A 25648-nucleotide genomic window follows, 5' to 3' on the forward strand; every position below is an offset into this window, starting at 1 on the left:
ACCCGGCTCAATCACAATGCTGCAGCTCTGATTGGTTGCCCTGGCTGCTGGGCGGTGTCTCCGCCTCCGGCTTGGAAACTAGTTTAGTCTCAAGCCCCTAGTGCGACCCTGTATCCAGTGAGTGAGAGTTCCCTGGGTGGGGGGCAGCATGGGCACCCGCCCGCCGGGGGAGCTACCGTGACCTGGGGACACGCTCAGACCCCTGGGGCAGATCGCTGGCTTGTGAGTAGATCCATCCCCATCCCCATCCCCATCCCCATCCCCATCCCCAGTCCTGCCCTAGTCTGCAGGGGGGCCGGGGGGGGGGGGGAGGCAGCCTGAAGTGTGTGGAGAGAGGTGAATGCAGACTCCTGGCTGTGAAAGTTAGATCCCAGCGCCTGGGATAGCGCCGGAGAGGGTGCAACAAAGTCTTGTCCGTGCGGTTGCAAAGTTGTCATTTGCAAAGTGCTTTGAAGAGGGGGAATCTGCGAGGCAGATCTCAGCTGGAGGAAGGGGGGGAGAAAGGCGCAGTCCTTTATCTCCTGCATGCACTGCGTGGTACAGCAGAGAGAGCTTTGATCGCAAAGGGACGCTGGAGATGAGGGCAGGATGTTTTTCCAGCTTTTTTCTCCTATTCAGTTCTCGTCAGTGAATCATTTCGAGAGGCTTTGAGAAAGAAGTAGCTGCAGTTAGTGGTGAGAGCTAGAGAGAAATTAGTTGATGTCTTTTCCCTCTTTCAGGAGTGTTTGGATAATCTTGGAAGAACACCTCCTGGGTTGTTTTTTGTTGTTTTTATTGAGCATGGATGGAGATTAACTTTACAGATTGGGGTTTAAGGCTGGGGGGGGAGGTTTAGGAAGAAAATCCTTTTGCTCTCCGATTTACCCTCTAGTACTGAATTTGCTACGACCACTACTCAGTTTACTACAAATATTTGTGTCTTAGCACCTGAATGTTCAGGGTTTATCTTGAGTCCAAATCTTCAATGCTTAGCTTCACAATCCAGATCATCCTCTCTTACTAGGTCTAAATTCACGTTTACTGAAATGTGTAGCTGGGGACATGGAAAGACCCAACTATACGGTGTCACACTTTTCAGTGATAGCGTGAACCCAGCATGCTGTCTGTGAGTAATTGGATGTGTTATTCTCTTGTGATCCTGGAGTGCCATACAGGTTGTAGACACTGAGAACGTTAGCAGTGAAATATTTAGCAAATGCTTGAGGCATTCGGCTTTTTAAAACAAAAAGCTGTCGTTTACACCAAGCCTAGGAATACAGCCACATTTATTCATTTTTTGTTTGACTCTAAATGTGTTGCTGTAAGACTGCTTACGGCTCAATGGACCCTACTCCAGGGATCCTCCTGATAAAATAATGAGCTGCGGAAATAGCAGCAACAACACAATTCTGAAAGTTTGCAATTGTGTGTAAATGGCTGACTCAAACTGGCTGACTGTTCTAGCTCCCTGTTCTGTTGGGACAGCATCTGCCATGTCACCCTGGCCTTCCCCGGGGCTCTCTTGTACTTCAAAAGTTACAGCTTTTTTCTTTTTTTTCCATAAGCCCATTCACACTGTTTGATTTCAGGCTTCTTTACACCAAAGAAAACAAACTCTGAGCTCAGTACAATCACTCCTTTCAGGAGGAGACATCTGTCCATTATGGACACCTCTCCATATGGTGATAGCCTTCCTGTTCAACCTCTCTCCTCCTCCTATGAGTGCCTGGGTGATTTCTCTTCTTGTGACCGTATGCTTGGAGTCACCTCCCAGATCCTGTATACCTTGCAACCCCACTTGCTGTTCTTCAAATCTCTCCTCCAAATGTGTTTATCTCACTCCAGCCCGGACACGTGATCCCAGAAAAAACAAGTGACCTCACTTTTACTGTGTAAACCTCCCTCCTCTTCCTCACTCCAGCCCCTTACCGAACATCAGAAGACACAGGAAGAGAAACCCCTCGTTCATCTGTAAAGCACCAGGAACAGTTCTGTATAAATAGTAACACATAGCCACCACAAGTGCTAGTGATTGCCATCCTACTGATGGTCCCTTCAGTGTAGGCATAAAGCATGCTGGGGGGGCATGTGGGAGAAACTTGTGCTGCCTATTTTACCTGCCCCTCTCTCATTTTCCCCTTTCTACTCCTGTTAACCCATCCTGGGTCTCCTCTCCCCAGAATCTGGCCGCTGTTGGTGTAGGAACTTTTTTTTGCAGCTCTTGAAGAGCCTCCCATTATCTGTTCCCCTCTTCTGTTTTCTGGTTCAAATCAAATCTTATCTGAAAACAAATTGTGTCTCCGCCTCTTTAATTTCTCTTGCCATTTGCTATCAATTATCTCTGTAGTAGGATTGGAGTCGATGAGGTGTGTTGGGATAAGGTTTGTATGGAGGTTTGCTGTGCGCAATAAAGGTGCCTGGGGTAACAACAGTTTGCAACATTCCTCTTTAAGGTAGTCTCATTGTCTCATTATTTATAGGATTTATAAATTTATAGTCATGAACCGGGACTCCATTGCACTGGCAGCCGTACAAACACAGAACAAAAAGACGGTCCTTGCCCCCAAAGAAACAAGATTCTTGTGTGCAAACCCAGCACCAAATTCACTCCAAAAGGCTGACATCCAAACCGTAGCATAAACTTACACAATTTGAAGTAGCGCCACTGAGGAACTATTTCTTTCTACCCTTCTATTTAACCCCCCCATTCCCCGCCTTCTGACCACCCTGACCTCTATCCACACCCTCGCCCCCGACACCACCCCGAACTCCCCTGCCCTCTATCCAACCTCCGTGCCCCCTTACCGCGCTGCCTGGCGCACTGGTGGCACGCCAGCGTGCGGCACAGAGCACCGGGTCAGGCCAGGCTCTGCACCTGCACTGCCCCAGGAGCTCGCAGCCCCACGCCCAGAACATTGCGCCGGCGGCGCAGTGAGCTGAGGCTGGGGGGGAGGGCGAACAGCAGGGGAGGGCCCGGGGGCCAGTCTCCTGGGCCAGGAGCTCAGGGGCTGGGCAGGAGAGTCCTGCAGGCCAGATGTGGCCCGTGGGCCATAGTTTGCCCACCTCTGTATTAAACCTAATAGTCAAACCCCATCTCACCCTCAGTGTGTGCAGAATTGTTCCCTATGGTAGAATCTCTTGTGTTTGGCCCGGTTTTAAATGGCTCAGGTGATGGGGTTTGCACCACCTTCCAAAGAAACCTTCCCTGCATGTGTAGAACAGGAGAGAGGAGGCCAATTTAATATCATACCAGCAAAGGACCAGGGTAGTTAAGCGCATGAGGGAGATGGCTCAGGGGCAAATTAACTCTGCGTGCTATGTGTACGCTGTGTGTGCTATATGGTTTCGTGGTGCGGGAGGGAGGGCTGCGTAGAGTCAAGGCCCAGAAAGAGTATGACTTGTTGTTGAGTGATGATTGTATTACTACCCCTGCAGGGGAAATTGCCTCTTGCACAAATTCATTGGGACTCAAAGTAATCTTCCCTGATGGCCAGTAATGTTTTTAGGAAACATTTATTGGGTGATGGGATGGAACAGGAGAGGCATTATGTGGTGGGCAACTTGTCTGTAGGGGTGGAACAGCACGGACAGAACCTGGTCAGATGTGAAGGGAGATGGGAACAGGACACAAGGGTACAGGTCAGGCTGGTCCTGGCCACATATATGTGTAAGTGGATCAGGAGGGGCAGACCTGGCCTGGTGGGTCTGTGGTGTTGGACTTACTCACTGGGCAGATGGGTTGCTGAAAGGGTCAGGTTAGAAATACAAATGTCAGAGCTTATTACCAAGAGCCAGATTTATTCTCATTCTTTATAGATTGTAATTGAATTGAGGCAAATGTAGTCAACGTTGCTTAAACAGTGGCTGCTAGAATGCATGCTAGGATGCATTTAGCAGTACCAACCTACATCAGCCCCCCTGGAGGACCTTTAACCACCATCCCATCAATGTGTCTTTGCTCGTCAACTTTTACATATCCACGGTGGCTGTTAGCACCAGTCCAGTGAGCAGGGCTGCTGCATCATCCCTTCCGCTGAAGCCTGGGTACATTGCTTCCCTTGTCCTAGGATACTGTGACTGAGCCATCCCAACTTGCCTGCTTGCAAAACGCTTAGACTCGGGAGACCACCAGTTTTATCTGTTGGCCTATCAGCCTGAGGCCAGGCAAGCTTCATACTGCAGCCCATTGGAAAGCCCTTTGATTTATTGTTGATTGGTGCAGAGGTGAGTGTAAAACACCATGTAAGGTAACATGAGCAGCTGCGACCCAGTAACTCATGGGTTGAGTCATGTGGTTTGATGCCACATGTAGCCCTGAAGAGTGAGAGATCAGAGCCCTGTATCTCTCAGAGTAACACTCCCACCTCCTTTAATCCTTGTTAAGAATGTTTTTAATTTCTGAATCTTCCCTTCTGTCTGGGGGGGGTGGTCTCTTCTTGCTCTCCTTAGAGTCTTTAATCTCCTTCAGGGGTTGGCATTTTTGCTGGCCAGCACTGAATTCCCTCCAGTGCCCATCAACACCAGTGGGTAATCATCTACGGAGATATAAGGTCCTCCCATCTTCACGGACTTCCGTGGGGTGCTTAACCTCTGCCAGTCCCTGGAAATTGTACCAAGATCTCCTGGCAGAGCAATACAGAGCATCAGGTTATCTGACGGGGAGCTGAATTTAAATTCTGAATTGAAAGTTGCGAGGAGAACTGGGCCTTGTTGATAAGAAAGCACATGGTAGAGGCTCTGATTGACCCCATCAACCAAGCCCTCTACTTTGCCAACAAGTTTGTTTGTGCTCATAGTCAGGGATGACATGTGAGCAGAGGGCGGGAAGCTCTGCCTGCCCCCTAAAGTTGCAGCATCTTCATCAGACACTCTGCCACCATCCCAATGGCCCGCCTCTCGCCCAGTGCACATGCGCTGGGAGCTGTGTGGTTAGGTACCATGTATGGGCATTTGAAGTAGACGCCTCTCCTTCTAACTGTAGTAGCAGTTAGGCTTTCTTTCATGGGACTCTCTCCTGGAGATGGACACTGTGATCAAATGGGTCATTTCCATTCCAGGCCCCTGTGAGCTTGATTTGGGAGGCGGGCAGGGGGGATGGAGACATGCTCTATCTTCATCTTCAACTCTGCATCATTTCACAAACAGATTGTGATGGATCTAGCTGAATGGAATTCATTCACTCATTGAGCTGGAAGGCAGGTTTTGCGGGGGTAGGGGGTGGGTGGGGGAGCTCACAGCAGTTCCTGAAATGAATTCGAGGCTTTGAAAAGATCTGCTGGGCTGAGACATTAAAAAGCTTTTGTCCACAGCCTTAACTGTTGCTCAAAACATGATTTCTCCTGGTTGAATAATGGCAAAAGGATGGGGGGAGGAGTATTCCCAGCACTACAAAGCCAGAGGGTTTAATAATGAGCATAGACTAACCCACCTTTATTGCCTCCGGAGGTGGCTTAATAAGAAGGTTTACAGAGCATTCACTGTGGAGGGTGTGGAACAGGTTGGTCTACACACAAGCTTGCACCAGTTTAACTAAACGGGTGTTCTTAAACCAAGTTTGTCTACAGACACTCTTATTTGCTCTGAGGAGGGCTTATTTTGGTTTAGCATAATCCATTTTTATAGGCGGCACCAGAATCCCCTTTTCCTCCTTCCATGTCAGATGCCATAAGAATCCTGCTTTCCTCTCTTTACCATGTGAAACATAGCTCATAGTTTTTGGGACCCAGGCATTTAATAAGCCTTTGTGATAGCTTTGGAACTGGAGTCCCTGCAGGACATGAGGGAAGGTTGGTACCACATGATGGAGCATGTTCCTGGCAGGCTGGAATATGAAATAGTGATGACCAGAGCACATTTCTGAGTTCAGATCCAGGTGGATAAGCAAACAGAAGTTCAGATGCTTGCCCAGACCTTCTCCAGATGATCCCTGCAGATTTGGGTTTGGAAAACCGCATGGTTGCTGTTTGAGTCGAATCGGCGCAAGTGGAACAGCATTTTGCAAGGTATTTCTGCCTCCCACCCAAGAAGTGCAGGGCTGTCACGAAAACATGAATTAAAGAGGAAAAAATTGTCAATGGGGATCGTTCAGATGACAAAGATTTGGGTTGAATCAGAGCTTCAATTTTGTTGGTCCAGTTAGCCCTCCCTGCTTCAGGTACCTATTTCTGTATGTGATGTGTTTTATAAAAGAAAGATACTGTAGCATGTCAGTGAGCCAAATTCTGCTCCATTACAGAGGTGTGAATCCTAAGGGCTGGTCTACACTACTGGCTAAATCAGCGCCACTGCAATCGATGCAGCAGCGTCGACCTAATGGATCTGTTGAAGATGCGATAAATTGATAGGAGAGCATCTCCCATCAACATTGCGCAGAGTAGACACCGATGTAATTCAATCTAAGCCAGGGACTGGCAACCTTTGGCATGCGGCCCACCAGGGAAATCCGCTGGCAGGCCGGGACGGTTTGTTTACCTGCAGCATCTGCAGGTTCGGTCGATCGTGGCTTCCATTGGCCGCGGTTCGCCGTCCCAGGCCAATGGGGGCTGCAGGATGCAGCACAGGCCGAGGGATGTGGTGGCTGCCCTTCCCTCAGCCCCCATTGGCCTGGGACGGCAAACCGCGGCCAGTGGGTGCCACAGTCGGCTGAACCTGCAGACATTGCAGGTAAACAAAACGGCCTGGCCCGCCAGTGGATTTCCCTGGTGGGCTACGTGCCAAAGGTTGCCGATCCCTGATCTAAGCTACATCAACTTAAGTTGCGTAACTTAAGTAAATTGACTAGTGTAACTTAGATCAACTTATCTCGTTAGTATAGACCAGGCCTGAGTAACTCCACTGACTGCAAGGGAGTGACATTGCCTGAATCACAGGGTGCAAAAAGACAGTTGCATCTTCGCTGCATTAGTTGTCCTCTTAGGACAGAGGAGAGGGAAGAAACCAAATTTACAGATACGAGCAGACCCCTGACTTCAGTGGAGTTACTCTAGATTTACCCAACTGTAGTCGAGATCAGTTGTGTCTCCTGGAGTGCAGAATCCAATGACTCAGTAGTTGTGAACTGACACCGTAATAGAAAGTCCATGGCTGGAAGCAGGTGTCGTGTCTCTTTAACCTGGTGGGACACTTCTTTCCATTCTATCTGGCAAATGGCCAGCTTTCACTGTCAACATTTTCTGTATTGCACTAAATGTGGGTTGCTATTTTTACTCCTCTCATCTCAAGTACTATTTACTGGAAGATGTATTTAGTAACAAGCGTGTCTGTTTGGGGCCAGCCTTTGGGGACAAGAGTGCATTGCTTCAGCCAGAACATAGGGAGCTGTGAAAGTTTGGTATCGAAGGCAGATCCCCTAGTACGTGCAGGTACGGACCAGTGTCCCCTGAACAGCACTAGTGGGGTTGCAGGTTTAAAGCCTGCAAGGAGGAGTATATATTCCAGAAATGTTGAGCTGTTTATGTGAAGTGACATGAAAGTGGAATATATGCACCAAATCTTTAAAATTCCAATTAGAGCTGCTGCTGACATCTCCAAAAGGGAGGATTTATTCCCCTATCTTGTCTATTTGCCATCTCCCTTCTGTCTTTCTCAGCAAGATCTGTTTTCCCCATTGTGTCTGCTATTTTTGATTCCTGTCCAAGTGTTTGATCCAGGTCTCTTTGACTAATGGACTATGTGAATAATTGTAGCTCGCATTTAAAGACTCCATTTTACAGACTGTATGTGTGTGTGTGTGTGTACACATAGGAGGAATCTGTTTCCCTAACATGGAAATGTAGCCATATCTGGTGGGCAATGGACAACTCTTTTAATAGTTCAACTGTTCAGGACAGGAAGTGAAGAACACACTATCCAAATGAAACTGCGGGTGAATGTTAATGCGCTAGACTCAGAGACTAACAGCCTAACACTGAAGATGGGAGAGCGGGAAAAGAAGGGTGCAATTTCATAGCGTTTTAAGAGAAGCTGATCTTTGACCGAGACCAGAAAGAAATTTCCCCTAAGGGTTGTATTGCAAAATTTGGGTGATTATCATGTGTTTTATGCCTTCCTCTGAAGTATCCAGTGCAGGCCTGTTTCATGGTGTATCTTGGTCCAATACAAAGAAGTAGGAGTGTGGTTGACTTCTGTGGGAGCAGGCTTTGGTACTATGTGGGTGAGCCTTGTGTCACGATAGCCTGGATGCTGAAACTCTGTTCTCCAGCTTGCCCTAGATGCCAGCGCTACTCCAGGACAGCCCAGTGGATATGGAAGTTCTACTGGTGTGACTCCCTTGATTACACTACAGATGTACAGGGGTAGCCAAGAGCATTGTACCCAGTAATAGATCTGAAACTGAAGTGCTTGAGGCCAGATGCTTCTGGCATTTTCTCTTGGGCTATTGACTGCCCTGGGTCATCTGGCTATATTTACCACTGATCTACATGTTTGTATTTATACACTGGTGGCTGAATTTCCCTATCCCTCCTTAAGGCTTCTCCCCAGGTTTGTGAGATGTGGGATGATTTGTGGTTATTGGTGCTGAGATGAGAGTAAAACACCATGTAGGAGACTGCTGTGGCCTGACCCAGTAACTCATGGGTTTCCCAGAAGATTTCCCAGGAGTACCAGTAGAATTATACTACTGGTGCCCCAGTGCCCCAGATCAGCGGTTTCCTTTCAGTCTGTGCTGCTGCTTTCATTGCCACCTTGCCCAGAAATATGTGTGCTAGTGACCCTGTTCTTGTTTCTCTGAAGGTTTTAAACTCAGAGCACCTGCCACAGCCTGTGTGAAAAGAGACAAAGAAGGTGACAAGAACAGCAGAGGCAGCAAAACCAAATAGAATAAATTAAAAGGGAAATTTGAGCTTTTCTAAGCCAATGCCTTTGATCCCAAAGCTGCCTGGTTAGCATTAAAATGCTAATGAAAGCCCCTCCTGAAGCCAGGAGGAGCAGAACCTGCAACGAGAACCCTGGTTTTCCAGCCTCCAATGTTGCATGGGCATTTTCTCCCAAGAGTTGTGAACCGAGTGAATATCAGACCTCAGTGACTCTTAATGCTGTAGGTAGTTTTTAGTAGCGATGGTCAAATAGAAAGCAACCCTTAAACAACTCCCCCAAGCCCTGTATTGGGACTATCAGCACAGGGTTTGGTTCATAGGGTCAGGGTTGCCCAGGCATGTTCCGGCAGGTTTGGCAAAAACATTTCTGAATGACAGTGTTTCCCGCTTTTTAGCAATTGTTGGACCAGAAATTCATAGCAGGGAACTTGTTACTTGCTGTTTTATTTTACAGGAGTAAACAATAAACAAACTTGGTTGCCCAGTCAAGGAACAGAAACTATATTGTGTGATTTATTAGACCAGCCACACACCTCAAACTGTTTTGTGAACAGCTCTCGGGCTGTAAAGCTATTTGTTCAAACTGCTTCGTGAATTCTTATGGATACTGGAAATGTTAGGATGTTCATGGACAACCTGGTAGCTTTTAAAAACAAACAAACAAACAAAGCTAAATTTACTACAAACATTGGCCCTGCTTCTGAGCAGGCCCTTCAGAATGCAGAGCTCACATAGGGATAGAGAGCAAAGGTAGCTCTAAGGTACCTTTTGTGCCTCCTGGTTTCTTGGCCCCACCAAGCCCAACTTAAAGCACAATCAGGAGACGCTCTAAATTATAGCAGCTTCCCTCAGATGCCTACAGGCTACACGGCCAGCCCGGAGTATCTGGAACGCAGCGAGCTTCAGTCATGCCCTACACCCCCAAGTCACTCTAGTCTCAGGGATTGCAAGGTGGGATATAGGGATGCTCCATTATCCTGGCACCACCTGGGAAGCCCCTTTATACAACTGTTGTTTGCTGGGGAGCTGTTCTACTTTCTTGATGCCACCATAGCAGGTTTAAGTAGCAACAGCGGGTGAGAAAATCAGATTTCTAGGTCTCATCTTACTCCCTGGTTCTCTACACTGGCTTTGGTCCTCCCCAGGGGGCTATTGGCTACTTTTTTTTGTGCTCTGAAAGCAGAGGCGCCTGGCCTCCCCGTGATTCAGTGAACTTTCATCTTTGTCTAGGGTTGCTGCCATGGGGGCTTTCCTCCCACAATGGGTGTGTGAAAGGCTGTCCGAAACCCCCTCCCCGTGCTGCTGTGTTGTAAGAACTCTGTCTCTCTCAGATCTACAGAGACTGACTAGAGCCAGGGAAATATTCTAGCCAGCAGACAGCCTTGGCTATCTGACAAAAAGGCTGATGCTCCCAGGCCCTCATCTATATGGAAGAAGGGCTGCCGTCTGTCTCCGCCTGCCCTGAGATCCCGTGAAGACAGTGCCATCGTTATTTATTTTTTATAACTCCCTTTAAAAGAATAAAATGACTGCAACATATGAGTGTATCCCAGAACCACTTTGCTCAGGTCAGGTCCTCTGCTATTTGAGCTGTCGCTTCCATTCTAATGACTGCCCCTATCCTACCCCAAGGATGCTGGCTGCTGTGCTCTCAGATGGCCCTTTGAGCTCTGTGTAGTAGGTGGGAGGTTGGAAAGGGACATTGGCAGATTTCTGTGTACAAAATATTCCTAATCTGGAGTTCCCCATCTGCTTTGATAGCTCTATACGTTCATCAGGAAAGCCAGTGAAATGTTCCGTCATAACCTAGGGCCAAATGCTGCTCTATAAATTTCTGCTTCAGCAAAGTTCTTAAGAGTGTGCTTAATAGTAAGCATATGCTTACGTCAAGCCCTATTCAGTAATGCATGTAAACATTAAACAGTTAAGCACACGCTTAAGTGCTTTGCTAATTGTAGACTAGCCTTGGGCATATTCTGATTAAGCAGCAGAGGGGCTCACCTCACTTACAGATTTTGTAAGTTCATACAGCTGCAGAATTTGGGAAGAAACTAATCGGGAAAATTGCTATTGTCTACAATTTCTGTTCATCTGATGTGTATCAAGGGCTATATGGTCTAGGGAAAGTCCTGGGAAAGCAGGGGTTGTCCATTGTGCCACTTTATATGGTAGTCTGAGCTACACCCAGCTAGAGAGCAAGAAGTAGAACGTCCACATTTCTACTCTTACCCAGCCAAGGTCGGATTCAATCCTAGGTGTTTTGAGAAGATTTCAGGCCTTTACCATTTAAAAATAGGGCAGGTAACACTTGCTTCCTAAAAACTCCTTCATACAATATAAAAGCCGCTGCAGACTACAGGCTTTTTTTAAAAATCCCAAGTATACAGTAGTTTGATGCTTCTTAGGGATGGCCCTCGCTAGTTCTGAAGCCTGCATCAGCCTCATTTATTGGCCAGCCCAGCTGTCTGTGAGAAGGCCAGGTGACAGTAGATGTCATAACCTTACACCTGTCTGAAGGGACCATCTTTAAGGGTGGAAGGATGATCCAGTGCCCATTCAATCTTTTGGCCTCTCTGCCACAAAGGAACCATGTAGTGTTAGTTTTGGTGGGTCACCAAGCAGCAATCAGATGGAAATGTAACTTGGCCACTACCTACCCACCTAAGAACTACCGTACATGGGATTTAAAAAAAACCCTAAAAAGAAAAGGAGTACTTGTGGCACCTTAGAGACTAACAAATTTATTAGAGCATAAGCTTTCATGAGCTACAGCTCACGCTCACGAAAGCTTATGCTCTAATAAATTTGTTAGTCTCAAAGGTGCCACAAGTACTCTTTTTCTTTTTGCGAATACAGACTAACACGGCTGCTACTCTGAAAAAAAAAAAAAAAAAAACCCCTGTGGCCTCATGCAGCTTTTGTATTTTATTTACAAATATTTTATGTTTTTAATTTATAAATTAGCCACTCCTTCTATTCTGAGTGGTGCCTTTTCTTCCTCCAGGCTCAGGAAAAGCTAACCTTGTCCCTTTCCCTTTCTGTGCTCTTCTGTTTGTTTCTATGGCTATTCTGTGTGAATTGCTTAACATTTGGTTTGATTATCTGCGGAAAATTAACACATCCACTCACTGCTCAGGTCTGGTCTTCAAAGGAAGCAATAGATTGGGAGGGTGTTTTCTGTGATTGGAGGAAGGGGAGCCAGAATCAACAGCTTTTAGCAGACTCATAAATGTTTCATTTGTATTCCTCAGTGTGGTCAGGGGTGCTGGAACAATTTATATTGTGGGGGTGCTGAGAGCTGTTGAACCAAACTGTAAACCCTGGATATAATGGAATCCGCTTCCAGCACTGCTAGTCTCAGGACCTCTGAGTTTGGTGCTGTAAAATTGTGTCACTAGAATCCATATTAACCCTTAGAAATTTGTACTAGCTCTGAGGTGGGTGCAGAATAAGCATCCTGATGATGCTAGAAACATTTCCCCTTGCAGCTCGGCTCAGCCACTGAATGTGATTTCCTGCCCTGATTTCTGGAGCCCTGCATTGAAAATTGCCTCTGCTCACAAGTCAAATGAGTATTGCGGTCTCAGCCTGGGACCTTGGGGATATTTGCTAGGAATCTGGGAATGTCAAATAGTTGAATAAAAATATAATCAATAGCAGCATAATTTGGGTCAAAGATCCCACAGCTGCAGCGACTCTGCGTTGTTTACGCTGTACTGTTTGGGGCCAGGGAAGCCTAGGGAGACTTCCCCAGGGCCTGTAACTTGGCCCATTTACATCTGCCCTGTAGAACGCTGTAAGGGAGGTAGGGAGAGGCAGAAAACACACAACTCAGAATTATTCCTATTGATTAGGATTTATTTGTGTTTTGTTTGAGATGTTGGAAAGTGTCTGGGCAGCTTGTGGTTGAGGCTGTGTCTGGCTTATCTGCAGCCAGGCTCCATGAAGCATGAGAGTGTTGAACTGCTTCATGTTTCTGGGAGGTCACTGTGAAGTAAGCAGTGGCTCACTAAAGCTTATGCTCAAATAAATTTGTTAGTCTCTAAGGTGCCACAAGTCCTCCTTTTCTTTTTGTGAATACAGACTAACCCGGCTGCTACTCTGAAGTGTGTCTGCTCTGTGTCCTGGGGGGCTGCTAACCTGTCATTGGCCTCTGAGAGGTCATCGCCTCTCACCCAAGGTCGGTTATTCAGAATTCCTTGCTTGACTCCTGCCCTGTAAATCACGGGTCGTGCTATGCACTCTCCCTCTCATGAAGCCAGCAAAGCATGAGTACACCACCCACTTGTCATCCAGGGCTTGTTGACTCTTCTGACATGAGCTGCGGATTTGACCGTCTCCCCTAGGTTGGATGTTTCAGAGCCTAGCAGCTGACTCGGAACCGTGAGCTCCAGTGGCAGTGTTGAGACCATACCCTGATCTAGGTGACTTGGGAGGGCAGGGGCCTGTTGGCTTCGTGATGAACCGGGGATTTTATTAATTCAGGATTTTTCAAACTCTTGCGGTACTTGATGCTTTTTCTTAATGTCCCAATTGCTGGAATCGAGAGGTGTCATGAGAATCTTTATTGATCTTTAAATATTCAGGGTAAATAGGCCAAATCCCCTGAGATGGGATATTAGATGGATGGGATCTGAGTTACTATAGAAAATTCTTTCCTGGGTATCTGGCTGGTGAATCTTGCCCATATGCTCAGGGTTTAGCTGATTGCCATATTTGGGGTCGGGAAGGAATTTTCCTCCAGGGCAGATTGGAGAGGCCCTGGAGGTTTTTCGCCTTCCTCTGTAGTATGGGGCATGGTTGACTTGAGGGAGGCTTCTCTGCTCCTTGAAGTCTTTGAACCATGATTTAAGGACTTCAATAGCTCAGACATGGGTGAGGTTTTTCATAGGAGTGGGTGGGTGAGATTCTGTGGCCTGCGCTGTGCAGGAGGTCGGACTAGATGATCAGAATGGTCCCTTCTGACCTTAGTATCTATGAATCTATGAATCTCACTCTTTCCTCCTTCTCCCCCCATGAAAGCTAAGTTTCTAACCCTTATCATTACAGAGAAAAGCTTGAAAATGTGAGCTGAGTGCTCAAGGCTCATACAACTAGAAGGCAAATTAAAAGCCCCCCAAATCATTATTGCAAATTAACATTTTAAAGAATCTCATGATTTTGGGGCCTGACTTGTGGTGGTTTTTGAATGCTCAGGGTTGGTGGTACCTTGTCCCTAGCTAAAAAAGCAGAACAATAATTACAAAGAGAGGTTTTTTTAGGGTGGAAGAGGTGAAAAAGGGAACCCAGATCTGCATCTGACCTGTACAACTTGGCCCCATTTCTATCTATCATGTTTGGACTGCCTGCCTGCTCCCTAAACGCAGACTCTAGCTGTGTGTGTGTGTTTTGTTTTTTTGCAAAATGAAATGAAACAATGCTTGACCTTAGGTAAGAAAGTGTCACCTCTTTATGTTTATTACAAGCCCTTAATAACAGACACTGTGGGGGTGCGGTAGCAACAGGATGTTTGTAATGGTATGACATCAGCATGGCAGTTGTGGGGTTTTGTTTTGGGGCTTTGACCTATGAGCTAGTTACTCAATAAGATAAAGGGGGGGGGGGTTGTCCAACTGAAGCTGCAGCTGTGTGGCTGAGGTCTTGTCTGTCTGTCTCTCTCAATCTCATTTCCAAACTGTATTCTTTAGCTCTTCTTATATTCTTTGGAACTGACAGACTGGCTTTTAGTGACTTGCAATTTCTCTCTTAAACATGTTATTTTCCAGCAATGCTGTGCCTTCTGCATTTACTTTGTAAATTATGGACTAAATTTTCCAGTCTTAGCTTCAGAATTTTTTATGTTTACAAATACAAATCAATCAGTCAGCCTACCAGTTACCTGATTTACACTTGCAGAATAGGATCACTTGCATAGTTGTGCCTGCGCATTGGATACAGATGGAAAAACGCAGACTGACTGAAAATGCAGTCTTGGATATTTTAGACCAAGCAATTTATCAAATTCCATCATCCAGACTCAGTTTCTCTCCCTTTCAATAGATTGGGAGGGTGTTGTGCGTATGTTTACACTGCAAAAAACCCAGCAGCAGTGAGTCTCAGAGCTGGGGTCAACTGACTTGGGTTTGCACGATGGGGCTAAAAAGAGCAGTGTAGACATTCTCACAGGCTCTGAGACCATCCCCCTCACCGGGTCTCAGAGTCCAGGTTCCAGCCCAAGGAGGAACGTCTACACTGAGCTTTGTCATATTCCCTGAAGCCTGCCTGTTCTACAAAGTAGTTAAGTCATGTGGAAGAGTCTGCTGAGATTCATCAGCCAGAAAGTAGAATTAGAAGAGTTTTGCAAAGTCTGTTGAAATCTTTGGTTCCCTCTAATAGCTAGATACCCCATAAATGAATACGGTTGCAATCGCCTTTCCTAAACATGTAATAATCTCCCCACCAGAAGCCAACATGACATGAACTGAGCCAAGAACAGGCCAGAGCCCTTTACCCTAAATATACTGTTCTCTTTAACAAGGAAAAGTAAACATTGCGTGGTTTGTGTGTTTGCCCTCCAGGGGCTGTTGAGAAAATTTGCCATTTAGTTTGGGGCTTTGGTTGCTGCATTTTGCTTATTCCTCGTTGAAGCCAAAGTGCGGAATTCTCTGTTTCTGCCATGATTACCCAAAAATACATTTTAGAAGAATAAGCAAGCCATTACAGGGTGCTCTGTGGCTGGAATATCTGGGGGATGCTGCAGGTCAGGACTCAGGAGCACTGGCAGAATTGGGAAGGGCTCAGTGCTGGGACACCAGAGTAGGTTTGAGCTGTGTTGGCAGATCAGTGGGGAGAGGGAATTAGGCACAGCAGATGCCCACACTCTACTGCTGGCTCTAGCTAGTGCTAGTTTCTCTCATCTATAAGCACCACTAATTAGTTTATTTTCTATTCGCTCCTCAGCAGACCGTGCCTCTGTCATCATGTCGGTCAGCGTCCACGAGAACCGTAAATCCCGAACGAGCACTGGCTCTATGAACATCTTGCTTTTCCACAAAACCTCCCACCCAGATTGTGTCCTGTCCCATCTCAACACCTTCCGGAAGCGCTGCGTGTTCACTGACGTCACCCTCTGGGCAGGGAACAGGTCCTTCCCATGCCATCGGGCTGTGCTGGCCGCCTCCAGCAGCTATTTCGAGGCCATGTTCAGCAACGGCTTGCGGGAGAGCCTGGACGATGAGGTGAATTTCCATGACAGCCTCCACCCAGAGGTGCTGGAGCTGCTGCTGGACTTCGCATACTCCTCCCAGATCATCATCAACGAGGAGAATGCAGAATCCCTGCTGGAGGCTGGGGACATGCTGCAGTTCCACGACGTCCGAGATGCAGCGGCTGAGTTCCTCGAGAAGAACCTCTACCCTTCCAACTGCCTGGGCATGATGCTGCTCTCAGACGTTCATCAGTGCCGTAGACTCTATGAGCTGTCCTGGAGGATGTGCCTGGTGAACTTTGAAACAGTGCACAAGAGCGAGGACTTCAACAACCTCTCCAAGGACACCCTGCTGGACCTGATCTCCAGTGACGAGCTGGAGATAGAGGACGAGGAGAAGGTCTTCAGAGCCATCATTCAGTGGGTGAAGTATGACTTGGACAAGCGGAAGGTGCAGCTCCCAGAGCTGCTGAGGAACGTGCGTCTGGCCTTGTTGCCTTCCGAGTGCCTCAAGGAAGCCATGGCGTGCGAGGACCTGATCATGGCAGATGAGAGGAACAAGCTCATCATGGACGAGGCCATGCACTGCAAGAAGAAGATCCTCCAGAATGACGGGGTGGTCACCAGCCCCTGTGCCAAGCCCCGCAAAGCCGGGCACACCTTGCTGATCCTGGGCGGGCAGACCTTCATGTGTGATAAGATCTACCAGGTAGATCAAAAGGCAAAAGAGATCATCCCCAAAGCAGACCTGCCAAGCCCAAGGAAAGAGTTTAGTGCCTGTGCCATTGGCTGCAAAGTCTATGTCACTGGCGGGCGGGGCTCAGAGAATGGGGTCTCCAAAGACGTCTGGGTGTATGACACCGTTCATGAGGAATGGTCCAAAGCTGCTCCCATGCTGATAGCTCGGTTTGGGCATGGCTCGGCTGAACTGGAGAACTGCCTCTATGTGGTCGGTGGGCACACTGCGGTGGCTGGTGTCTTTCCGGCATCTCCTTCTGTTTCCTTGAAGCAGGTAGAGAAGTATGACCCTGCCTCCAACAAATGGACCATGGTGGCCCCTCTAAGGGATGGAGTCAGCAATGCTGCAGTGGTCAGTGCTAGGCTGAAGCTTTTTGTCTTTGGCGGGACCAGCATCCACCGGGACATGGTGTCCAAGGTCCAGTGCTACGATCCTGTCGTGAACCGGTGGGCGATCAAAGCAGAGTGCCCCCAACCTTGGCGCTACACTGCCGCCGCTGTTCTAGGCAGCCAGATTTTCATCATGGGCGGGGACACTGAATTCACAGCTGCGTCCGCCTACCGCTTCGACTGCGAAACGGACCAGTGGACGCGGATCGGGGACATGACTGCTAAGCGCATGTCATGCCACGCCTTGGCCTCGGGGAATAAGCTTTACGTGGTGGGGGGTTACTTTGGGACACAGAGGTGTAAAACGCTAGATTGTTATGACCCTACCTCGGACACGTGGAACTGTATAACAACAGTGCCGTACTCACTCATCCCCACGGCTTTCGTCAGCACATGGAAGCACCTGCCAGCTTGAGAGGCATTGGCTTGGGCCCAGAATTCAGGAGCTTAACTGGGTAAGATTATATATATTTTTAACCTGATACTTCATCTCCGCCGCCTAAAATCTACATCCACACCCCATGTCAAGACAGCTGGATCTAGACTTGCTCCTGGGAATGCCACCATTTCCCTGTATTTACATTTGAAACAGAGAGGGGTAAACAGATAGAAGGCCGAGCAGGCCCCAGCCGTTGTAGGTTGAGACCTCTCTGCTTTCATACTATAACTATTTCAAGCTGGCCCCTTCAGTATCTTGGAGGCTTAGAGTGCAACCCTTCCACTTGTGTCCCAGGGCGAGACAGAGAATACGTTCCGATCATGCCTCTAATAATACTTGTATTCAACACCTTCTGGTAGGGTAGACGCTGTGGTGATGAGCACTTAAGAAAGGCATAGCATGAAATACTTACCCAGATGCCCGCACAGGGGACAGACTATCTGACAGGTAGGTATTAAAATGACTTAACCCTTGGCATGCTGGGAGGGAGGGCATGGATGTCAGTGAGGGGTAAAAAAAGTTATGTTGTGCATACTATTCAGTGGATAGGGCAGGAGAAGTACAGAAGCCATGGCACATTTCCCAGGGATCAGATGTAGATTTGTCACTAGAGCAGTCCCCTATCAAATTGAAAACCACCAGACTCCTGTGTGAGATGTGAGTGGGAGGGAAGGGGATGTAATAACCCGAAGAAAAATGCATTTGCTGCACTGCTGTGTGTGCATGCGGGGATAGGCTGTGAACTATGTTGATATTTGACCCCAGGTACATAGATTCTGAGGCTATTTTCCCCAGTTGGTCAGGGTAACAGGGAAAGCACTGTTTGAAATGAGGGGCAGTGGAAACTTGGACAGGAAGCCTGGCATCTGGCTCCCACCCACTCATCTATAGTGGGACATTTGGCTGCTATGCCGATTGCAAGATTTTGGTTAATGGTTTAACCTTAAAATTACCAACCTGTGTATATCGGCATATGCTCAACCTGTGCCAGGATGCAGTTCCCCAGTGAAAGGTGGCACTTCCTAAAATCCTTCCCATTGCTTGTCGTGAACCAAGTATTGATCTGGGCAGCACATCTAGCACCACTTCTGGAACTGACTGCACAGATTCCTCTACCACTGGGATGTCTGCATCCCTCCATGTGAGTTTGGAAGCCTGATAATAGCCAAATGAGAGAACCTGGAAGCATCTCCTGGGGTGGATGGGGGATTGGCAAATTTCCTCTATAGGGTTTTCATCCCAAGAAGGTGGATGAGGGACTCCAGAGAGGATCCTCTTCTGCACATAAATTCTCCTTTAATTTTAAAGTTCATTTTACACCTGGAGGAAAGAATGATGCCCAAACCCTGTAACGCCCTCTTGTTTCCCTGGCCTCACACTTAGTGTCAGACATGTCAGGGGAAAAATGCAACAGGGTGGTATTACAGCAGCCTTTCAGCATTTCCCCCTTCAATTTCTGCTGCCTGTGCAGCTGGCATCAAAGAAGGAGCTGCTGGCACCTTCGTGTACAGTTTGCCCAACTTGCCCGCTGCCTGCTTTTCATAGACATTTAGTGCATGATGGAAAAAGCACCCAAAACACTGGGCTGCTGTAAGATTTTGAGACGTGTCTGGCTTTGACCCGGCTGCACCGTTTTGTAGGGCACAGCAAGGATGTGAGGGGTTAACATGGGATTGTACTGTGCGTTCCTTGAGCTGAATGATAATGGCTTTTCCAAATACCCTCCCCTCCTCACGGGTTGCCTAGCATCTGTCGTGGTGGCTCAGTAATCTAATTAACTGCCACTCGGCTATTAAATATCGCAGCAAAGAGTATGAGGACTCCATCATTTTCAGCTCAGGGCAATGGGGCCTCCCCACAAGAGCCATCCTAGAGCTGAAAATTAATTTTCTCAGTGAGCTGGTGAACAGTAAAACACCGTGCCAGCCACCCAAGTGGGAATGGGGCTAGGGATTGTGATGCTTCATCTACTGAATTCAGTTTTGCTCAAGTCTCTGGATCTCTGCAAGGGATAGGGAGTTTATGCCCTGCGTGCGCCAAACCCACTAATCGGCAGTTTTATGATTTTTTTTTAATTAAATTTAAAACTTTCCAGACAGAACAGGTTTTAGGTTTAAACATTCCCCAGTTGTCCGCAATCTCAAACTAGTGCATGAAAACCAGGAAGTGAAATTGACTAGCATGGCCACATTATACAAGATGAGTGATCTGCAAAGAGCCACTGTAAAGTCAAGGTGGAGAATAAAAGGTTTTGGGGCCTGTTACCTTTGATGGGTTATTAGTAACCCAAAGAAATAAGACATTTAAAAGCGCAGGCATGCTAACCGCATGGTGTTCTGTCCCTGATGTATTTTAGCTTTTTCATTCCATTAGTTTTAAAACTAATTTGTTGTTGTGGCCTCTGTCCTGGGTTTCTGACAGCTCCTTAAATCAAACACACAGAGTTGAGAGTGAAGCCACACTGGAAGAGGTTTGCCATGCATGTGTACCCCACAGTGCATCAGCTGTACCCCTTGCCCTGACCGATACTGGGCCCTGGGCAAAAGCTGGGAATGGTGCTCTGGCAGTTAGTCTCTAATTTGGTCGATCCAAAATACTGGTTAGGAATGTGGAGAGGACATCTCCAGGACATTACATGTATTGGTCCATTTTCCCACTGAGAGCATTTGGGGGGTTCATGGGAGTCAGTTGCAGATTCCTGAATATGGGATTCTATGCTGTCCCCAGCCCCAATGTAGTTGGGCAGTTGGGGTGGGGGGTTGCTGTAAAGTACACCAGCTGGCTGTGGCCCCTAAGGACCATCCACCAAGCAGGGATAGCCAGAATGCAGCATTCTTCTGCTGTGCCCGCTCTAAATTCCTCCCCCTCCCTGATTTACTCTCTACCTTGGGAGAAGCATAGTGTGGCTGGGAGTGATGAGGGGCTGGCTATGCTGGCTTACTGGGAAGTGCAAGGAAGACCTGGGAAGGCCATTGGGTACCTAATGGCCGTTTATACCTGAAAAAGCCTGGCCCAAAAGCTCCAACTCTGCTTTAATTTAAAACATAACAAACATAACAACAATGAATTGTTTCCTGCAGAAGGCTTGGCCTCCAATATGGCCATGTTTAAGCCCCAGAGGGTTTGCATCAGCCTATCTTTCAAGGAGGATCTCCATGTCCTGTCCAAGAATACAGTGGGACATTAATTTAGTGCTGATCACAAGCAGTAATTCCAGGGATCAATCATGATTAGCTGCTTAAAAAGCAAAAGCCTAATCTCTCCCACCACACAGCCCTCCAGCTGATTTGTGTGTCTCCAGTGGTCAGTGACCCATGAAATAAGAGACTTTTGTCAGTGCTGTGCGGAGAGGAGCTATATAGGCATGGGAATCTGCCCTCACCCCATTTGGTGTCTCGGATGAGATTTAATCAAGTACTTCTTTTAAGACAAAATTCTCACCTTTCCTCTCCTCCCCCGCACCCCCACTTATTCTGTGTGTTTAATACAGAAAGTTTCCATAAATGTAATAAAACAACATAAAATTGGCTTAGCCAACTTTTGACACTTGTACAGGAATCAGATCACAAGTAGCAAAATAAATGCAGAGAGGCAAATGCAAACTCCAAAAACCTCCACTTATAAGGGCAGCATAAATGCAAATCAGGAGCTGGGTTAATCGCTTAATAGAAATGTGTTGTAATAGAAATGGCGATCAAGCTTAGATTACAAACATTTATAAAATATAATTTACTGTTATCCCTTCTGCTCTCTCTCTGCTGGGGGCCGTGAAGCAGCTTGGTCAGTTTCATCTTATAGTGAGGCCCATTGTAGTTCCTTGTGCATGGACATTGCTGGGTTTGCACGCTGGCTATTTTAGACTGACCTGTTTGAACTCTTTGGGCCTCTAGAAACCACAGTTCAAAAACCTGCAAAATCTTAGTAAAAGTTGCCCATGGCATGGCTACATATGGTCAATTTAAAAAATGGACCATCCCTAAAATACTGTAGCTAATCCCCTCTCTGGGCAAGGCCTTAATGTAGTTTTAGAGCAACTCAGCATCTTGTAATTACTAAAGTAACCCAAGTGACCGATAATTTTTGCCTGTGTCTCATGGGGAAACTCATTTGGCTCCACTGGATTGCAAAGGCAAGATAAGCAGTGGCTGCAGCTTGCTGCCGTTTTACAAGCAGATGTTTGTCTCTGAAGCCTGTTTATATGGCAGAGTCAGAAGGGAGTGGTTGGCCTGCAGAGCCAGGTATATGAAAATCAAGCTTTTCCTAAGCCTGGCTTTGGGTAGACAAAAACCTGGTTCGTTCATTGTATGCAGAACATGAGATCTGGCCCCAGGCTGTATGTATGATCCCCGTGGAAACTTGTGTGGTTGGTTTTTTAAGAGCTGGTTGGTGGGAAAATGGGAATTATTTCCCCCATCTCCAAAACATTCCCACTTTCCTTCCATTTTTTGCTCCAGTGTAATTTTGCTGGGAGTTTCCAGACCAGCCCTCATGGTCTGTACCTGTTGTGAGCCAAGAATGCAGAGCCTTCAGTCTCAGGGTACAATCTAGACTAATGAGTAGCTGGGCCACCTCTAACCCAGGATGCCCTTTGCAGTGCTCTGCTGCTGTAGCCTCCAGCCTGGACGGCTCACAAACAGCCTCCAGCACGCAAGTCACTCCCAGCAATGTCTGCCTGTGTGCTGCAGCCAGCCAGCTACCCCTATCGCAGTTACCAGCCTTGCTTATACTGCAGGGTGACCCACAACACACTCCCAGCTTTAGATTTCCCCAAGAAATTTATGTCCTGCACTGCCCAGCCCTCTCCTGGACAATACAAGTTTACATAAAGTCTCTTAGCTGTTTAATAGAAATAATATGCACTCAACTGGCCACCCCCAAATGGAGTTTCCCAAATGTTTCAATTTAAACACGCTAGATTAGATAAAACAATAAAACAAGTTTATTGTCTTGTAACCATTTCTAACTTACGTGCCTCATTACTTGTACTCACCTAAAATCTCTCTCTTTGTAGTTAATAAGTTAAAACTCAACTGCTACCTAACTTAACAAACTATATCAGATTCTCACCATATGATTTCAGTAGTCTTACAGGCCAAACTTCTCTAAGAGTTCAATGAATGCTTCTTTGGTCACTTCTGGTGCTGTGAATGCAATGGGCAGGAGGAGAGAGAGGGGTCGTCTTTGGTGTTTGTCCCTCCTTTTTATAGTATCAGTCCCCCTCTTGAAAACCATTTCCAGCTGAGATTCAGGAGACAGAGTGTCTCTATGGAAGGATGTTCCCTGCTGCTTTTTCCTCACCTGGTTGACCGTCCTTTGTTTCCCTTCCTGCTTGATGACTTGATTTATTGCTTAAATGCAAATTTAGCAGAGCACACATTCCTTTCTTTGAGACAGACCTGTCTGCCAACCTCAGTTTAGAACAAGTGTTAACAGCACCATACAGTGGAATCCTAGAACTTCACATACAATGTTGCCCCACACATTTTATCAGGACAAGCAAATTATGAGTTTTCAGATGATACCGCATAAGGCATACATAGTACAAAGATTATTACAACAGTGTGGGGGGTGTGGACGCGGGTCCATTCCGTCACGTTCTCCCACCCCATTTCCCTCAATGGCCAGGCTGTCATTACATCAGTGGCCCTGTAATGGGGTGCAGTGAAGCAGGACTTACAAGGGCTGACAACACAAAGCCTTTTGAGATTCACCAGACAAGTGAGAGAGTGGAGCCCGTCGTCTCCCTTGGGGATTCATTAGCTCCAGACGTGATCCCCCATGAATGGGAGGGACATGTTGATGGCTGCTTGACCGGGGCCGTGGTAGATGAGTGACCTGGGTATTAAAGCTTTCTCTTTCTTATTTCCTCCCTAGATGCCACTGTCAAATTCATCTCCCTTTCTCTCTGCTGGAGTCTGCACAGTGACCAAATGCTACTAGCCTCACTCCTTACTGCTCCCACCCAAAGCCTGCAAAGGGTCTTTTGCAGCCCTTCTCTGGCACAGGGCGCAGGAAAAGGGCTGACCTGAGAAGGAAGCCGCGCCATTCGGGCTGGGAGGGGGTGCTGAACAATGCTGCCACTCGAACGGCCGTGCAATCAAGCAACTGAAGGAGAACAGAGCCGAGAAGCATGCTGGTGTGGAGCCCTATTGTGTCAGGGCCGTTTTCCATCGGGGCTCTCGTTTGTGGGAGTGGGGAGGGAAGGGGATTGGTTTTAATATGATTAGAAAGATGAAGTATCGATCGATGCTGCATTAAGCCTATTGAGATGCAGGAGAGGGATGGTGCTGCCACTACCGAAGGAGGCCCGGGCTTGAATTAAAAGAGCACAGTGGGAGCACCGGGCCTGTCCTGCCACCTGATTACTCTGGAGTTTGTGCTAGGAGCCCTCAGGGTTTTTCGGTTGTCCTAGGAGCACACAGCACAGTAACCCGACTAGGTGCTTTCTGTACTAGGACGCGGGGGAGGGTTCTACACTTTTTAAAAGCAGTTAATTTTGCAGAGTGCTTTAAGTTGGTGATCCCGGGTCTTTAGGGCACTTCAGAATGATCCAAACAGAAGGGGAGTGTGAGACGGGTGGCTGTTGCCACTGGGGCGGGGATTGGAGAATCCGACTCTGAGCTCTGCTCAGATTGGAAAGGTAGCAGAGAGCCAGCCCCGTGCATAGATACTCCTAGCTGCGTGACCCAAGTACCTGCTTCTGAGGCCAGGCAGGGAAGCTGGCTGCTGAAACTTAAAGGGGTAGCCCTTTGATGTTGCTAAAAACATCCCAGGAAGCCGACACCCCAGACAGGCAGGTAACGTGCAGGAAGGAGGCAGGGATGTGTTGTGCACATGAGAACATTTTCCTTCCGCATTCTACAGCGGTCTGTCTGAGGCCTGGCAGCTCCCTTCCCACAGCAGCTGGGGAGAGGCGTTGTACACCTGTCAATGTGTCAGGAGCTGGGTTAATTATGTTGCAAAGCTGGATAAAGCTGGATACACTCACACATTCAAAGCAGGTCTCTGAGCCGCTCCTCTGCATTATTACGTCCCCTAAATACTGGGTGTATAGGAGGGAAGGGGGGTTTATCAGCAAATGAACACAGAATTTACGTACCAGGTCTGATCTTCAGTTCATTGAGAAGGGTGTCTTGCCTCAACAGTGCCTAATACATGATGCTTCAAATGTAAAGTATCACACAATTGACAAGGTGAATTATGGGAGGGGAGTATTGGTAAAGCATCCATTTCCCACCCTGCACTGGCACACCCTGAGGTTGCTGTATCCTGATCCCAGCCTGCAGAGCGGCCACTGTTTGTTGGTCATAAATTACCCATAAGCAGCTGTTAAGTTTCGGTGGCTGATCTCTGCAGGCCAGGGCAGTCACAACTTGGCTGTGCGCTCGGCCTGCATTTTGTTTTACATGAAGTACCCAATAATTCTCCATGACCTGCCTTGTTCTCATCATGGAGTAGGGCTCTTTGATAACTGTTTACAGCATGGAATACAGCTTCTTCCGCACCTAGCCAGACCACTGCTGTCTGCAGGCATGGCTGCTCCAGCATGCCTTTGCGTACTCTGAGTTTTCAGTGGATTAGTTTAAGCTGCAGCCTAGCCAGCCAAATAGTGCAATGCACTCAAAACCCTTGACATGGCCTCAAACAGAGAAGCCTTTCAGGAGGGAAGAGCGCCCTTCCCTGTAAAGATGAGCACATACTTTTTACACAGCTGCCTCGCGAATGGACTGAATTGTTGCTATATTTAAATATTGTAGTTTCTCCCCCGATGTCTGAGAACTTTAATAAAACTGCCTGGGAAGCCTTGGTAGGGGTGTGGGGGGGGGGGCCTGTGTGAGTTTTCTTTCCCAAACAAATGGGCTTTATGACTAAAAACAGGGTTCTTAGTGTAGTTGACACCAAGCGGTGCCTCATCCCTGGGCAGTTCAGCTAGGCTCACAACCGTAGCGAGCTGTAATTATTGCAACTTTACAGTTGGGGAAACTGAGGTACCATTTTAGGTATCATGTCCAAGGTCAAGGCAATGAGTCAGTGGCAGGAATGGAAATAAAGTCCCATGGGCTGGGGCTGTTCTGACTTCTCAAGAGACTAAAATGAGCA

At 47.5% G+C, this 25648-nt stretch overlaps 1 protein-coding gene across 3 annotated transcripts; it reads left to right on the forward strand.

The window, feature by feature from the left end:
* KLHL25 (kelch like family member 25) lies at positions 1–24535 on the forward strand. 3 transcript variants are annotated; one of them, XM_038420887.2, is made up of 3 exons: positions 1–222; positions 15735–17564; positions 23423–24535. In XM_038420887.2, exon 2 carries the CDS (start codon positions 15755–15757, stop codon positions 17522–17524), a length of 1770 nt encoding a protein of 589 aa, XP_038276815.1. In that variant the 5' UTR covers positions 1–222; positions 15735–15754; the 3' UTR covers positions 17525–17564; positions 23423–24535. The 3 variants fall into 3 exon arrangements, with proteins under 3 accessions (XP_038276815.1, XP_038276816.1, XP_043349878.1); XM_038420888.2 differs by having other exon boundaries at positions 5–222; positions 15738–17564; XM_043493943.1 differs by lacking the exon at positions 1–222 and adding an exon at positions 580–674.
* The last annotated feature ends 1113 nt before the right edge of the window (positions 24536–25648 follow it).

The sequence above is a fragment of the Dermochelys coriacea genome, chromosome 10 (assembly GCF_009764565.3).
Source record: "Dermochelys coriacea isolate rDerCor1 chromosome 10, rDerCor1.pri.v4, whole genome shotgun sequence".
Lineage (NCBI taxonomy): Eukaryota > Metazoa > Chordata > Testudines > Dermochelyidae > Dermochelys > Dermochelys coriacea.

Excerpts from the sequence above, each read along its gene's own strand:
- KLHL25 (XM_038420887.2), top strand. The coding sequence starts at position 15,755 with ATGTCGGTCAGCGTCCACGAGAACCGTAAATCCCGAACGAGCACTGGC.